Source organism: Mizuhopecten yessoensis, unplaced genomic scaffold, assembly GCF_002113885.1.
Source record: "Mizuhopecten yessoensis strain PY_sf001 unplaced genomic scaffold, ASM211388v2 scaffold4623, whole genome shotgun sequence".
Classification (NCBI taxonomy): domain Eukaryota; kingdom Metazoa; phylum Mollusca; class Bivalvia; order Pectinida; family Pectinidae; genus Mizuhopecten; species Mizuhopecten yessoensis.
In genome coordinates this window covers 114,150-129,476 of record NW_018405639.1, presented here as the reverse complement: position 1 = coordinate 129,476, position 15,327 = coordinate 114,150, and the positions used below count along the sequence as shown (strand labels likewise).

The 15,327-nt window shown below is 36.5% G+C and overlaps 2 protein-coding genes across 3 annotated transcripts in view; one reads left to right on the top strand and one right to left on the bottom strand.

Annotated features, from left to right (window-relative positions):
* Nucleotides 1-1,961: 1,961 nt before the first annotated feature.
* LOC110449463 lies at nucleotides 1,962-7,904 on the bottom strand. Of its 2 annotated transcripts, XM_021496340.1 has the most exons (3): nucleotides 7,637-7,904; nucleotides 3,357-3,631; nucleotides 1,962-3,174 (listed from the first exon to the last, which is right to left on the bottom strand). In XM_021496340.1, the coding sequence occupies exons 1-3, from the start codon at nucleotides 7,746-7,748 to the stop codon at nucleotides 3,160-3,162; spliced, it is 402 nt and encodes a 133-aa protein (XP_021352015.1). In that variant the 5' UTR covers nucleotides 7,749-7,904; the 3' UTR covers nucleotides 1,962-3,159. The 2 variants fall into 2 exon arrangements, with proteins under 2 accessions (XP_021352015.1, XP_021352014.1); XM_021496339.1 differs by having other exon boundaries at nucleotides 2,987-3,631.
* Nucleotides 7,905-7,991: 87 nt separating this feature from the next.
* The window catches only part of LOC110449462 (probable ATP-dependent RNA helicase DDX31), a 20,609-nt gene continuing 13,273 nt past the window's right edge, over nucleotides 7,992-15,327 (top strand). The window contains exons 1-6 of the mRNA XM_021496338.1: nucleotides 7,992-8,115; nucleotides 9,547-9,830; nucleotides 11,827-11,902; nucleotides 12,174-12,288; nucleotides 12,772-12,881; nucleotides 13,487-13,528. Of these exons, the coding sequence (XP_021352013.1) occupies nucleotides 8,038-8,115; nucleotides 9,547-9,830; nucleotides 11,827-11,902; nucleotides 12,174-12,288; nucleotides 12,772-12,881; nucleotides 13,487-13,528 (705 nt within the window). The 5' untranslated portion in view covers nucleotides 7,992-8,037. The remainder of the gene's footprint in view (nucleotides 8,116-9,546; nucleotides 9,831-11,826; nucleotides 11,903-12,173; nucleotides 12,289-12,771; nucleotides 12,882-13,486; nucleotides 13,529-15,327) is intronic.

The following is a 15,327-nucleotide window of genomic DNA, read 5'->3' as shown; positions in this document are numbered from 1 at the left end:
GACACACCAATCTACAGTTGACACACCAATCTACAGTTGACACACCAATCTAGGGTAGACACACCAATCTACAGTAGACACACCAATCTACGGTAGACATACCAATCAACGGTAGACATACCAATCTACGGTAGACATACCAATCTCAGTAGACACACCAATCTACAGTAGACACACTAATCTACAGTAGACACACCAATCTACAGTTGACACACCAATCTACAGTTGCAACATCAATCTACAGTTGACACACCAATCTACAGTAGACACACCAATCTACAGTAGACATACCAATCTACAGTAGACACACCAATCTACAGTTGACACACCAATCTACAGTAGACATCCCAATCTACAGTAGACACACCAATCTACAGTTGACACACCAATCTACAGTAGACACACCAATCTACGGTAGACACACTAATCTACAGTAGACATACCAATCTACAGTAGACACACCAATCTATAGTAGACACATCAATTTACAGTAGACACAACAATCTACAGTAGACATACCAATCTACAGTAGACACACCAATCTATAGTAGACACATCAATTTACAGTAGACACAACAATCTACAGTAGACATACCAATCTACAGTAGACACACCAATCTACAGTTGCAACATCAATCTACAGTTGACACACCAATCTACAGTAGACATACCAATCTACAGTTGACACACCAATCTACAGTTGCAACATCAATCTACAGTTGACACCCCAATCTACGGTTGACACACCAATCTACGGTAGACACACCAACCTACAGTAGACACACCAACCTACGGTAGATACACCAACCTACGGTAGACATACCAATCTACTGAAGACACACCAATCTACGGGTGTCACACCAATCTACGGAAGACACACAAATCTACAGTTGACACACCAATCTACAGTAGACATACCAATCTACTGTAGACATACCACTCTACAGTTGACATACCAATCTACTTAAGACGTACCAATCTACAGTTGACACACCAATCTACAGTTGACACCCCAATCTACGGTAGACACACCAATCTACAGTAGACACAACAATCTACAGTAGACCCATACCAATCCACAGTAGACACCAATCTACAGTAGACACACCAATCTACAGTAGACACACCAATCTACAGTTGACACACCAATTTACAGTAGACACAACAATCTACAGTAGACGCATTAGCATTACTAGACACATCTTTACTATACTTTGGTTTTTTTATGAATCACTGAAATCATGATCCTACATGTGGTATTTAGAAAAAGTAATAACTTGTAACATGGTTTCAATCTTCCATTTCAGAGTGTATAACTAGATGTCAGAGACCTGTGATTTGTATAACAAGGACTGCATGCATTTTGATATAATCTTACTACTGATAGATGGAAGTCTGTAAATGTGTGAGTGACTTCCAGTCAGTTAACCACACCTGGGGTAATACTCTAATACTGAAGCTCAAGGGTTCCCAAGTTTGGTTTTACATGATATAGAAACTAGCTAACATGTTGGTATGTAATGTCTCATTCTTTGAGGATTCATTCTGTATGTCAATAACTAGGTAAAACATGACTGGTCTATGTATCTTTATCATTCTGTATGTACACCAATAACTAGGTAAAACATGACTGGTCTATGTATCTTTATCATTTTGTAAGATATTAACAAAGGTTTCCATTGTGCAATAAATTGTTGATATGTCAACTTCCAAATTATTTTGAGGTCACCCGAGACAAAGTCTCAGTTTACCTATTGTGATTGTCTTTTTTCTGTCGTCATGCGTTCGTGAACAATTCCAATTTTGGCATTCTTCTCCAAAACCACTAAAGCAGCTTCAAGCAGTCAAAGATGAACCAAATCATATGCTTCTCACCTAAAGTGGCCAAAAGGAGTCCAATTGGCTACAATTTCAACTATCTTCTTCTTGATAATTTGTAGAGTTTTCTTCATGGATAGAAAGGTACCAAGGTTCTTTATCAAGAGTCTGAATTTCTTTACCCCAGGGTCACTCATTCCCCATTGGGGAGGGGTATGTTACTGTGTTATTTTCAGCGGGAAATATTTCAAACCAGGCTTGAATTTTTACCATGTGATTGCAGTTTGATAGTATGAAAATTAAGCTGCCAAGGGTCCGAGTCAAAAAGGTCAAACTGGCAAAAATTTCACCAATCTTCTTCAGGCCCAGATATGCAAGAATCAAATTATCTTCATGAACAGAAAGATCCTAAGGTGCATCAAATTGTATCTTTTTGCAGGCTCTTACAAGGTTTGAGATCCTAAGGTATAGACAATGGGACCGTAGATATCTTGCACACCTACTAAAATGTTCATAGATTAGAACTTGACGTAGAACATGTTATTTACAAAGTTATTTATCAATGTAATGAAATTTAGAAATTTGGTAACAATAAGGTAGAACAGTGGTTCTCAGGACCACTGCTACTCTAATCTTTTTCACAGTGATTGTTTATCGGTCTACCATTAAGTTTGAAAACTGTTATTGAGCGAGTACCAGGATTTGAAGTGCATCACTGGGAAAGCTAGCTTGCCACCAAGACAGTGTGTTCTCCTCGTATTCCTTGGCTTTTACATACCGGTAACAAAAGGTGATAAAGGAGGCTGTACTTACATGTACATCTGTACATTGTTATCATAGAATGAAAGTCAAGGTTACTATTTATGTTCAAGTAACCTTTGTTTATCTAGTATGAAGATACAAGTGGTTATAATGAACATGTAACACTATGCCACAAAGGTCAGTTTGGAGGGCTGACAAGGTGACGGCCATAGTCGATATTATATGTGACTTTGGTCAAAATAATTTCCCAATATTTAAGCATGTGTATGCAGTATGCGAGTGTGCTTAATGACTGTATTAATTTGAATTCAGCATTAATAAACATTTTATTGTGAGCAGTTAGTCTTGTTTTATTTTGGAACACCTGAAGTACATCCCAGTCCACAAAATAGGTTCAAAACTCCGATTAACAACAAGAAAATTTATTATAAATATGGTGTGACATTAAGGAATATATGGCCTTTGTAGGATAATAAAGTTAAAACATGTCACTGTTTGATAGCCTGTGTAGATTTTTGTTATTATAGATGTCATGTCACTGTTTGATGGCCTCTATGTATATTTTTGTTATTATAGATGTCACTGTTTGATGGCCTCTGTAGATTTTTGTTATTATAGATGTCATGTCACTGTTTGATGGCCTCTGTAGATTTTTGTTATTATAGATGTCATGTCACTGTGTGATGGCCTCTATGTATATTTTTGTTATTATAGATGTCACTGTTTGATGGCCTCTATGTATATTTTTGTTATTATAGATGTCACTGTTTGATGGCCTCTGTAGATTTCTGAAGTTTAGATATGGACGCAGTGATATCCTCTCCCAACTGTTGTAAACTGTTGTACTTGTCCTCTAACTCCTGTGGAGCACGAGCCAGCATCTTATTGAGTCTTAGCAGCTCTAGTGTATCTTGGTAAGATTTTTCCACCCCCTCAGTAACACCTGTCCGATCTGCACCTCCAGACATTTTTTCATTAGAGGCTTTTTGGTCCAAGGGTGATAACTCCATAAAAGACTCAATCATTGCAATATTACTCTGACTCAAAGCATCTGAAAAGACAAAAAAATCTATTTAGCTAATAAATGGATGATTTAAATTATGCACAGATTCAATCATTGACATTTAATGTTCTAGTATTAGCTGTATAAAAATGAATTATTTTATCTTCATGCTAGTGCCTCCTTAGTAGAAACATCATAACCATTTTGTCATAGTCATGAGGCCAAAACAAAATATATGTCTGTTTAATTAGGGTTCCCGACCGACCCTAGCTTTTTACCCCGGCCCAAAACTTTTTGACGAAAAAAAGAAGAAAAAAATCGCAGATTTTCGAATTTTAGAAGGTTCCTTGCCTTTCAAAATGGCTTCCAGCTCCAATAGTAGGGTCATAATCACATGACCACACGATACACAAAAATAGACAAAAAAACAAAATATCGACCTTCCTACCCTTGTTTTTTTGCCCATGCAACCCTAACCCTAACCCTAACCCCAACTCTAAAACAAATCAAAATACAACACTACTACATGTTAGTGATGATGTACATTTGTGCAAATAAATATCAGTAGATCTTCATAAATTTCTGTCCTCAATCAATGATGATGATCTATCATGACTAATTAGGATGCATGTTGCACATAACTCTCAAGTCTGTAACCTAAGGTCAAAGGCAAAAGGTCAGATAATTGTAATGCTTGATAAGTTTGGTATACATATATATACATAGATCACATAAACAAGGATATTTGTTCAAGGTATATGTTTTCAGGTAGTGTCGACGTCCATGTAAGCTGATCCAGCTTCTTGGGATGCTCTTGATACTGCTCTATAATTATGTCCGGTTGTGAGTAACATGTAGGTACAAATTTTTGGTGATGATGATGCCAGTGATTGTTTAGCCGTGATTTAAAACTATTTAGGGAGGGGGCTTCTACAACTGTATTTGGGAGAGAGTTCCACACGTTCACGACCCTACTACTGTACAGGTTCTTGGTTATGTTGAGCCTCATCCTTCTCTTGAAAAGCTTTTAGGAATTTCCTGTTGTTGTAACCAATGTAGCCATTTTAATAATTTTGTCCTGGTCCAAAATGTCAATGTCATTGGTGATTTTATAGATTTGTACAACATCTCCTCTCAATCTTCTATATTCTAAACTGGGGAGGCCCAGTGTACAAAGTCTTTCACTGTAGGATTGCCCTTTTAAGAATGGTAGGCGTCTTGTTGCCCTGTGTTGGACATTTTCAATGTCAATTTGATCTTTTTTAAACATTGGAGACCATATGCAGGTGGCATATTCCAAATATACAACCAGATGTCATGTTCTGTTCATGTCTTTTGATGTCACTTACTTTAAACAGTGCTTTTAGCTCACATGGCCCTTCGAGCCGTACTGCGGCGTCCGTTAACTTTTTCTTTTGAACGGCTTCTTCTGAAGAACTGTAGGACCTAGGGTCATGATATTTGGCCAGTAGGTATCTGGGATGGAGTGCTATTAATTTTCCTCATTAAAATAATCTTGACCTACTTTCAAGGTAACAGGGTTTAAATATGTTAAAAATTTCAAACAGCAATATCCTAAGAAACATTTGAATTAGAGTCATGATACTTGGGTATGTTATGTAGACCAGCAGTGCATTTTTTTTCTTCTAAATTACAGAAATGAGGTCAAAGGTCAACTTTAAGTACTAGTCGGGAGTCAAATGTCAACATGGGTTAAAATCTTTAACAATCTTCTTCTCAAGTTCCATAAGGCACAGGGTCATGATATTTGGCCAGTAGGTACCTGGGATGAAGTGCTATAAAGTTTACGTATTAAAATAACCTTGACCTACNGGGTCATGATATTTGGCCAGTAGGTACCTGGGATGAAGTGCTATAAAGTTTACGTATTAAAATGACCTTGACCTTTGGACTAGTCATGATACTTGGGTATGTTATGTAAACCAGCTGTGTGAATTGTGTTCTTTATAACAGTAATGAGGTCAAAGATCAATTTTAAGTGCAAGTCAGGAGTCAAAGGTCAATGTGTGTTAAAAGCTTTAAAATTAAAATTTTAAGTTTCAAACAACAATATCTTCAGAACCGTTTAGAGATGTTAAAATGTCTTGTGTTCTAGTTACCAAATTTGGTGTTAAATTACCTATATGTCAGTTTCATGTAACAAAAGAAACAGGTGAGCGATACAGGCCCTCTGTGCCTCTTGTTAAAGGTTTTGTCTGGTAATGCTTTGTTAACTGTAACAGGTCAATGCACACTAGTACTAATATTCATACCTGGCCTCCTCTGCCCCGGCACGCAATATAGTTAAAAAAAATCTTGTTGTCAGAAGCTACGTTATCACAGAGGGGCACAGTACGCAAGTACTATTAATATTGACCTTGTTAGACTTTCAGAACATAAAAGTTAACGTACCCAGCGACTATTAATTAATAGTAGTTTAAACAACTTCTCCTGAATAACCAAGAGGCCAAGGGTGATGATATTTGGCCAGTAGCATGCGGGGATGAAGGGCTACCAAGGATTTTCAAATGAGNACTTCTCCTGAATAACCAAGAGGCTAAGGGTGATGATATTTGGCCAGTAGCATGCGGGGATGAAGGGCTACCAAGGTTTTTCAAATGAGTGACCTTTTCCTATTTTCAAGGTCACAGGGGTCAAATATGTCAAATCTTTCAACAACTTCTTCTGAATAACGTGAAGGCCCAGGGTGATGATATTTGGCCAGGGACATGCTGGGATGAAGGGCTACCAATTTGTTCAATTGAATGACCTTGACTTATATTCAAGGTCACAGGGGTCAAATATGTTAAAATCTTTCAACAACTTCTTCTGAATAACTAAAATGCTCAGGGTGATGATTTTTGGCCAGTAACATGCTGAGATAAAGAGCTACCAAGTTTGTTCGAATGAATGACTTTCACTCATATTCAAGGTCACAGGGGTCAATTGTCTAAAAATAACTTTAAACAACTTCTTCTGAATAATCAAAAGCCTAGGATGTTGTTATTTGGCCAGTTAGGATGAAGGCCTACTAAGTTTGTTCAAATGAATGACCTCAAATTATTTTCAAGGTCACAAGAATCCAATATGTTCAAAATCTTAAAACAACTCTTCTTAAAAACCAAAAGGCCCAGGATGTTGATATTTGGCCTGCAGCATGCTAGGATGAAGGGCTACCAACTTTGTTCAAATGAATGACCTTGAATTATATTCATAGTCACAGGGGTCACTCAAATATGTTAAAACCTTTAAACAATTTCTTCTGAAAAACCATCAGGCCTATGATGTTGATATCTGGTCAGTAGCATGCTGGAATTAAGGGCTACCAGGTTTGTTAAAGTGAATAACCTTGACTTAAAATTTTCAAAGGTCATAGGGGTCAATTTTTTTTTTTTAATCTTTAAACAACTTAATATTCTGAATAACAATGAGGCCCAGAATGTTGGTATTTAGTCAGTAGCATGCTTGGATGAAGGGCTATTAAGCTTTTTCATTTGAATGACCTTGACCCACTTTCGAGGTCACATTTAGTCATATATGTATAAACATTTAAATGACCTAATTTCAATAAACAAAAGGATAGGGTAATGCTATTTTGCAAGTTGCATCCTACATAATGACTTTGTTCGACTTTCAAGGTCACTGGGGGGGAAATGTTTTTAAATCTTTTAACAGGTTCTTTTGAATGACTTTTAATCATAAATACTTCTATTTTGCCTGTAGCTTTATTTTAGATCACTTTTAAGGTTACAAGTGTAAAATGTATACCAGGTGAGCGATGCCGGCACATTAGGCCTCTTGTTCAAATATCAAATTGAAATTTTGTATACATGTGTTTTATAATCATATGAACAAACATATCATCTGATGTCGCTTAATTTATTGGGTATTTTTGAAGATTAAATTTCGTCAGGCGACGTTTGTTGTCACTTGAAAACGCTTTTAAGTGTTGCCGATTTTAATGGTGCATCGCTGTAATTTCACTTGAACATAATGAAGTCATCGATAATGTCATATCCAGGAAAACGTTATAAACATATATAAATTACTCACTATTCCCAGCCAAAAAAACGACGTCATTCTCCGAAGCATTTTCAACATCCTGTTTCATATGTTCAAATGAAGGAGGTTTAGGTCGCTCTTGTAATGTTCCTGTCTTCGACATGTTTATCAGCGTTTTCAAGAAGTCATTCCTTTGTTATTTGAACAGTTTTGATGCACTACTAACTGTTCATATTGAAAATAAATGATTAAATTTTGACACACTGCTGTCTTTTCAATAAAGGAAGTTGACATCGTTTCTACCCTCTGACACAAAAGATCATTTCCGGTCCGGGAACATTTGTAGTTCACGCACTTAAACTTACGCAAAAATTAACACACATGATGCAGAGTTACTGATAACGTTATTTGGGTTATGACACACGTGGGTTTGTTATTAGACCATCATTAAAATGACAGACGGAGAACTGCAGTTAAACGTATATTTAAAAGAATCGGAAACTTATCGAGAACCAAGAACAATTATACGGGTAAGACAGTAATGTTTGCTTACCTATGGATGGGATGGTGGCCTGATGAACATAAGACCGCCGATATACGTCCCCATCTGACTCTGTACATCGGCCCATCAGACATGAGATATCGTCTAGTCATAGGTTTCCGCGCGTTATATGTTTCCGCGCAGCCATTTAATCAACCTATATCTCGTTACTTCGTGAACTGATGGACACTACACAGGGATAATTTAGACGTTCGGCCATCGTCAGTAAACTGACACAAAAATTACTGGAAGTTCTTCTTCTTTAGGTTATCAGTAGCCCTTCAATGATCTGAAGATTATTTACTGTTTTGCGCAGCGTGGCCTATATATTTACAATAATACAAAAATAATTAAAATGAGTGAATTTGGAGTGCATGAATTTTAAATTGTGATTAAAACTATGTACATAGGCTTATAATTAATTAAATGAATTTGTGGAGAACAGCTGGTCTGAAAAACACGCATAAATATGCAGTTTTTCTTAATGCACATTTTATCTTGCTCAAAATTAACCCATACTTGAAAAATCAGGGAAATATTTCATTCATGACCCAGTCTTTTTTGTAGTCTGACAAACCTACGAAAATGTTGTATGCAAATGAAGCCACATCTCTTCGCCATTTTTTCCACTTCTGAGGAGACTTTCTTATATCGATAAAGACTCTTTGCGATGAACTTCCAATTTTTTACCAATTTTAAACAGAATAAAAAGAGAAATAACTTGCCATCAACCAAAACCGATATAAGACTGCACAAAAAAATCATTATAAAATGACATGATTTGTCAAGTTGACACGTTGAAAAATCTATAAAACAATGTGAAATTTAAAAAAAAATGTTTTGATATTAATTAATTTGACGATCAGTGATAATTTTTTCAATGCCAAACGAAGCTTTTGTTTGTGCGGTTCACTGTGGGGAGTTCCTTTTTAATGTATTCAAGTTATCTTTCTTTGAACACAAAATAGGAAACATATGACGGCTGCTTCCGACGGGAGAAATTTGTTATAAATTGTTTGTTCTGATTTTTTTAAAATAATGTTTTATTTTGCTTGTTTTTTCTTTCCATCATTTGATTGTGTACATGTCTATGACAGTCATCTGTAATTTCAACAGTTTTTTTAGTGCGCGGAAACCGATGACACGAGGATATAATATCTGCATAGGAGTTCAAGAGCAAGCTAACAAAATCTTGATAATCTGATAAAATTGCATGTTGTGGGCCTTTTCATTCCACTATGACATGTACAACAGATAACGGCTTCGCCTGTCAATATAATAATGCTATAGGTATACTAGCAGACGAGGCCAGTACCTGTGCTCATCACTCGAAGGGTGTCGTTAAAATTGTTATACTCGTTTCTCATGTTCCATTTATCAGTTTATTTAACCAAAAGTCTTGTGTTGTTGTTTTTTTCAGCGAAAAAAGATTAGACCAAGAAAAACAGAAAAAAGTCACTTTCTAAATAGACACTCGACAAATCAAACACATGACGGATTGAATTTGAATGTGAATAAACAACATGAAGAAAAGGAGGGAGAAAGTCGGGAAGAAAAAGCCATTGACACAGGACAACATGAAAGTAACAAGCGTAAAGCATCACAAACTGCAGCAGATGCTGATCCTGCTAACAAGAAACAGAAGATCGGTCCCATCATCTCCTCACTTTTTAGCTTCAACCCACACATACCACACGTGGAAAGGTAAAATAGTAATATACAGGTCTGATTACATCTAACCACACATACCACACGTGGAAAGGTAAAATAGTAATATACACGTCTGTTTACATCTAACCACACGTACCACACATGGAAAGGTAAAATAGTAATATACACATCTAACCCACACATACCACACGTGGAAAGGTAAAATAGTAATATACACGTCTGATAACATCTAACCACACATACCACACGTGGAAAGGTAAAATAGTAATATACACATCTGATAACATCTAACCCAAACATACCACACGTGGAAAGGTAAAATAGTAATATACACGTCTGATTACATCTAACCACACATACCACATGTGGAAAGGTAAAATAACTTACAAGTCTTACGCTCTACCGAATGAGCTAAGGAGAAATTCTCCCTACCGAGTCGGCAGGAAGCGGCTAGTATTTTACCAGGGTTACATACTCGCCCTCCAGGAAAGAACTCGTTTGAGTTTTCCAGGGGTCATAGCAATTCTTGTGAAAGTATCACTGAGTAAATTTGTCAAATCTCCCGAGCCCACGTTGGGCGCCATTGTAGACAATTGGACGAGGTAAAAGAACTACAACTCCAATGCTTCTCTTAAATATAGGTTTATTCCAGGTGAAGGGAAGCCTACAACATGTAATTACACTACATTATACACAGTCACTCACCCCACACTCTCATTCCGGACTCGTACCTATTCATTCCTCTCACCTATCATACTCACAACATATTCATAAGATATATGTGAACAGATAACATGATGATGAATGCTGACCAGGCACACCAGGAAGCTTACTAGCTGTGATATATTTATGGTACGTCTGCTCTCGTGCAGGGGTGCCGTCGGAATGCCTATGTTGGTCACCTGTAGCCGGGGCATAGCCCCAACCACGTGACAGTACCCAGGTGACATGGGACAGAAGTCCGTGCTACCTTCGTTACATGCACAATTGCACGCGTTGGGACAAACAGGTGACGTACCTGTTTGTTACACCCGGCTACAAATATTTTGAGGTTATTATATGACCATTATCAATATGAGACCACCGTATCAGCCTGAGGGGCTGGGAGGACATGGTCTGATATTGGTTGAGAGTTGATACAGGGTAGGGTACAGAAAACTGAACAATGCACAACTAACTTGCGGGCGGTCACTCATCCAACTACTGACCACGCTCGACGTTGCTGAACTAATGAGCGGGTCCCTGGGTTATACTGCATCACTGGAAAGGCTAGCTTGCCAGTAAGGCAGTATTTTCCCTTCATATTCCGTAGCTGTTACACAACAAACAGGTATGGGCATTTAAGCTCAAGATAATGATCATTCATTATATGTTGGTATGTATAACTGTTTAAATTTTATTTCTGTGAATAAAAGCATGTGTCCAAACAATCCGTCAATTTGTTAAAAAAAGAAAATTGATCAAAATTGTTTCATGAAAAGATGTTCTATCTCTAGGACTGAAATATACGAAAAATGCCTATAACTCTGATGACATATTTTTAACCAAAAATGCTTAAAAGTTCATTTAGTTGTCATGTCTCCATTCATTATCATTCATATTTTGATGATGATGATTTCCACTGCTACAGGTTTGAAAGATTTAGACAGTTTATTGAAACCATGTGTTTGTAAATCTCAGAATCTTTGTCAGAAAACTTTCAGGTACTGGTTATTGGACATTTTTTACTTGAAAGATAACACATTTTAACAAAGACAACACATTTTAACAAAGATAACACAATAACACATTTTAACAAAGATTACACATTTTTGTCAAAATAAAATGTCAAACATTAGTAAAAGAAATATATTTATCAGATAACTATGAGGTTTAGAAAAAATATTTTTTGGTTCTGTCATAGTGTTCAGTAGTAACATGTACAGGTCTATGATCAAACCCCTCCATTGAAGCAATGGTCATTGCTGTATCTATTCACCTCCCTGTATTATCTTAACAAGTACTTTTTAGATCTATGTTTTTGTTACAGTGTGTCCATGGACCAGATCAAGGAAGTTCTATTCTCCTCTAAAACATTCAAAGACCTTGGAATCCATCCTCACCTGGTAAGCTGATTAACAAATATTTCTGTACGCTTGGACCCATTGATTCATGGAATATGTCCAGAAAGCCAATGTTGTGATGACCTCACTGTTGAACAAATATATTTCATTCCTTAAATGAACAAACATGTCATTTGGGGGCAGGTCAGAGCTAACTGTACCATCAGCAGTGAATTCAAACAGCATATCTGTCTGGATTTACATGTACAAGATGTCCCTCTCAATTATAAAGATGATGTCTAACTAATAACTATACCATGTTCATTGTATGTAGGTCAGCACCCTAGAGAATAAGATGGAGATCACACAGATGACCAGTGTCCAGCAGAAGTCCATTCCTCACATAATGATTGGTGCTGACACACTGGTCAAGTCACAGACAGGTTCAGGTAGGTAAAGGTCAACTTACTGAATGGGTAACTCATTACCAACTAATGTCATAAATAGGTAAATATTATACCTGATGTGAAAATACTGCAAGTAAGTTTCATAACTCAGATGACCTTGACAATTCATACTGAGTCCACACTTCCATTTGAGTATTTAACCATACTGAAAAGTGATATTGAATAGTGAAGTAATTTTTTCAGCAATTTTAAATTATTTCCAATATGCATATAATATTGCTAGATTTAGTGAAGTCATGTTTGAATAATTTGGATGCAACAAATATGACTGATCATTTCTTTCTTGTTTACCAGGGAAATATCTTGGTATCGAAAATTTATGTCAGAAAATAATTTGATTGTTTTTTGCTCAGTTTGAAAATAATTCCCATATCATATACACAAGAATTACTTCAAATTTACCCAATTTATTAAGCTGTCCTACCTTATCATTGTCATACTTCAGTTTGTATCTCATGTTCCTAGGGAAGACTCTAGCTTTCGCTGTCCCGATAGTTCAGGCACTACAAGCTTTGACCCCAAAAGTCCAACGGAATGATGGCCCTTACGCATTGGTAGTTGTCCCAACCAGAGAGGTGAGCTTTGCTGTATGGCATGTGTCACTCCAAAGAGTACGGTATTGATGACATTCTAAATAATATTATAGAAGATTTTTTATTCTTAAAAAATAACTTGGTCATTACCATACAAAAGAAGTGTCTCTCTAAAGATAAAATGATGGGCACGTTACAAATTTTCCCAATACATTTAAACAAGGTTGATGTACTTATTTTCATTTCACAAACTTTCTTTGTAAACAAGTAAGTTGACATTAATTATGTTGGTTTGGAATGATCCTTGATCACAATAGAGTTGTTTCCCCTACAGAAACTCCCGTACAGTAAGAGGATATAGTCAAGGGTGCTGATTAGTCCATTAGAACAACAGATATTAGAGAATAAGCTCACTTTAGATCAGGGATGTGATTCCTGCTCTTTTTAGATGATCTACCCTTTTACTATGATTTGAAAAGTTCGTGATTGATCTGAAGTGTTAAAAAATTCAATTTCTTTGGGGGTTAGGTGTGTTCCTCCCTTTTCACTTTCATTTCCTCCTTTTGTCAAATCTCAATCACATCCCTGTTTATATGTTAACTGGGAATCAGTAACTCATACCTGAATTGTTTGCTGATCGTTTTCAGTTGGCGTTGCAGTGCCTGAGGACATTTGAGAAGATCTTAGCGGTACGTATCTCACTAGCATCATCACAGCTTTATCACAGCTGATGTCATTATATCATTAGCTTATCTCCTTACCACTGATCAAATAAAAATGAAATTATTAATACTGATCACATCAAACTCAAATAATTTACTGCTGATTATTATTATTGAAATCTTTCACATAGTACACAATGCACAAATTAAAGGGATTGAAAGGTACACTAGAAATGTCCCTACAGTAAGGCCATGTGATGTACCTACACTAGTAATGTCCCTACAATAAGGCCATGTGATGTACCTACACTAGTTATGTCCCTACAATAAGGCCATGTGATGTACCTACACTAGTAATGTCCCTACGATAAGGCCATGTGATGTACCTACACTAGTGATGTCCCTACTATAAGGCCATGTGATGTACCTACACTAGTAATGTCCCTACAATAAGGCCATGTGATGTACCTACACTAGTAATGTCCCTACGATAAGGCCATGTGATGTACAATAAGGCCATGTGATGTACAATAAGGCCATGTGATGTACCTACACTAATAATGTACCTACAATAAGGCCATGTGATGTACAATGGAATCAACTTCTGTTTGTATTGTTATTGCTTTGATAGAACATGCATTCTGACCTACAATTAAGTTATTAAAAAACATTAATCTTAAACTTAAACAGACCATTGATATATTTTAATTGGACATTTAGCATCATACTATCTAATATTTAAACTTTGAAGAAATATCATCTTAAAAATCCAAGGTTTCTGCTTTCAATATACATATCTTCTCTGTATGCTTGGAAAATGTCTTGATAAAATCAGAGGCTCACAGTTAGCCAAACAAAAAACCGACCAAGCGTTCGGCTGATAACATTAAACTGTCATGCAATTCCTTTTTCCTTGTATCTCAGAGATCAAAAGTTCGCAGGAATCCATAACAGATTTCTAGACTGGTTAAGTTGTATTATCTGCGAGATGACATGTAGAGAACCTTCAATGTTTTTTCATGTTAACTGTAAAACTCTTGTGCAGTCTAAATGTTTACCCTACGTCGGTAAAGTTCCTATTTACCCAGTACGGGGAGTGGGAGATCCAACGTCCGTGCAATAGTTCAGTGGAGTTCTGTGTTACCCAGCAGATGGATTCCACAAGGAATACACAAGTCTGGCCGTAGTAGTAGCGTTATCAATAGGTAACGATGACCATGACAACGTCGGGCTGGGCTGAACGGCTTTAATCAAGAATACGTTGACTAGTTTGGACACATGTGTTGAAACGAGTCAACATATTCTTGATTAAATCGGTTAAACCCAGCACGACATTGTCATGGTCATCTTTACCTATGTTTACCTGTATTTACCTATATTTACCTGTATTTACCTATATTTTCCTGTATTTACCTATATTTACCTGTATTTACCAATATTTACCTAATTTACCTGTATTTACCTGTATTTACCTATATTTACCTATATTTACCTATATTTACCAATATTTACCTAATTTACCTGTATTTACCTATATTTACCTATATTTACCTGTATTTACCTGTATTTACCTATATTTACCTGTATTTACCTATATTTACATAGTGTTAATTTTGCCCTTCACATTTGTTTACTAGGTTTATAATGTTGTTTTCTAATGTTAACTGTAATGATGGAGAGTGGAAAGGGCGATAGTTTAACTGTGGCCAAAACATTCCCAGTACATTGTATACAGTTAAACTGTGGTCAAAACATTCCCAGTACATTGTATACAGTTAAACTGTGGCCAAAACATTCCCAGTACATTGTATACAGTTAAACTGTGG

Coding starts and splice junctions, on each gene's coding strand:
- LOC110449463 (XM_021496340.1), bottom strand. CDS start 7,748: ATGTCGAAGACAGGAACATTACAAGAGCGACCTAAACCTCCTTCATTT. Junction 3,632..7,636: donor CGTTTTTTTGGCTGGGAATA/GTGAGTAATTTA, acceptor TTGTCTTTTCAG/ATGCTTTGAGTCAGAGTAAT.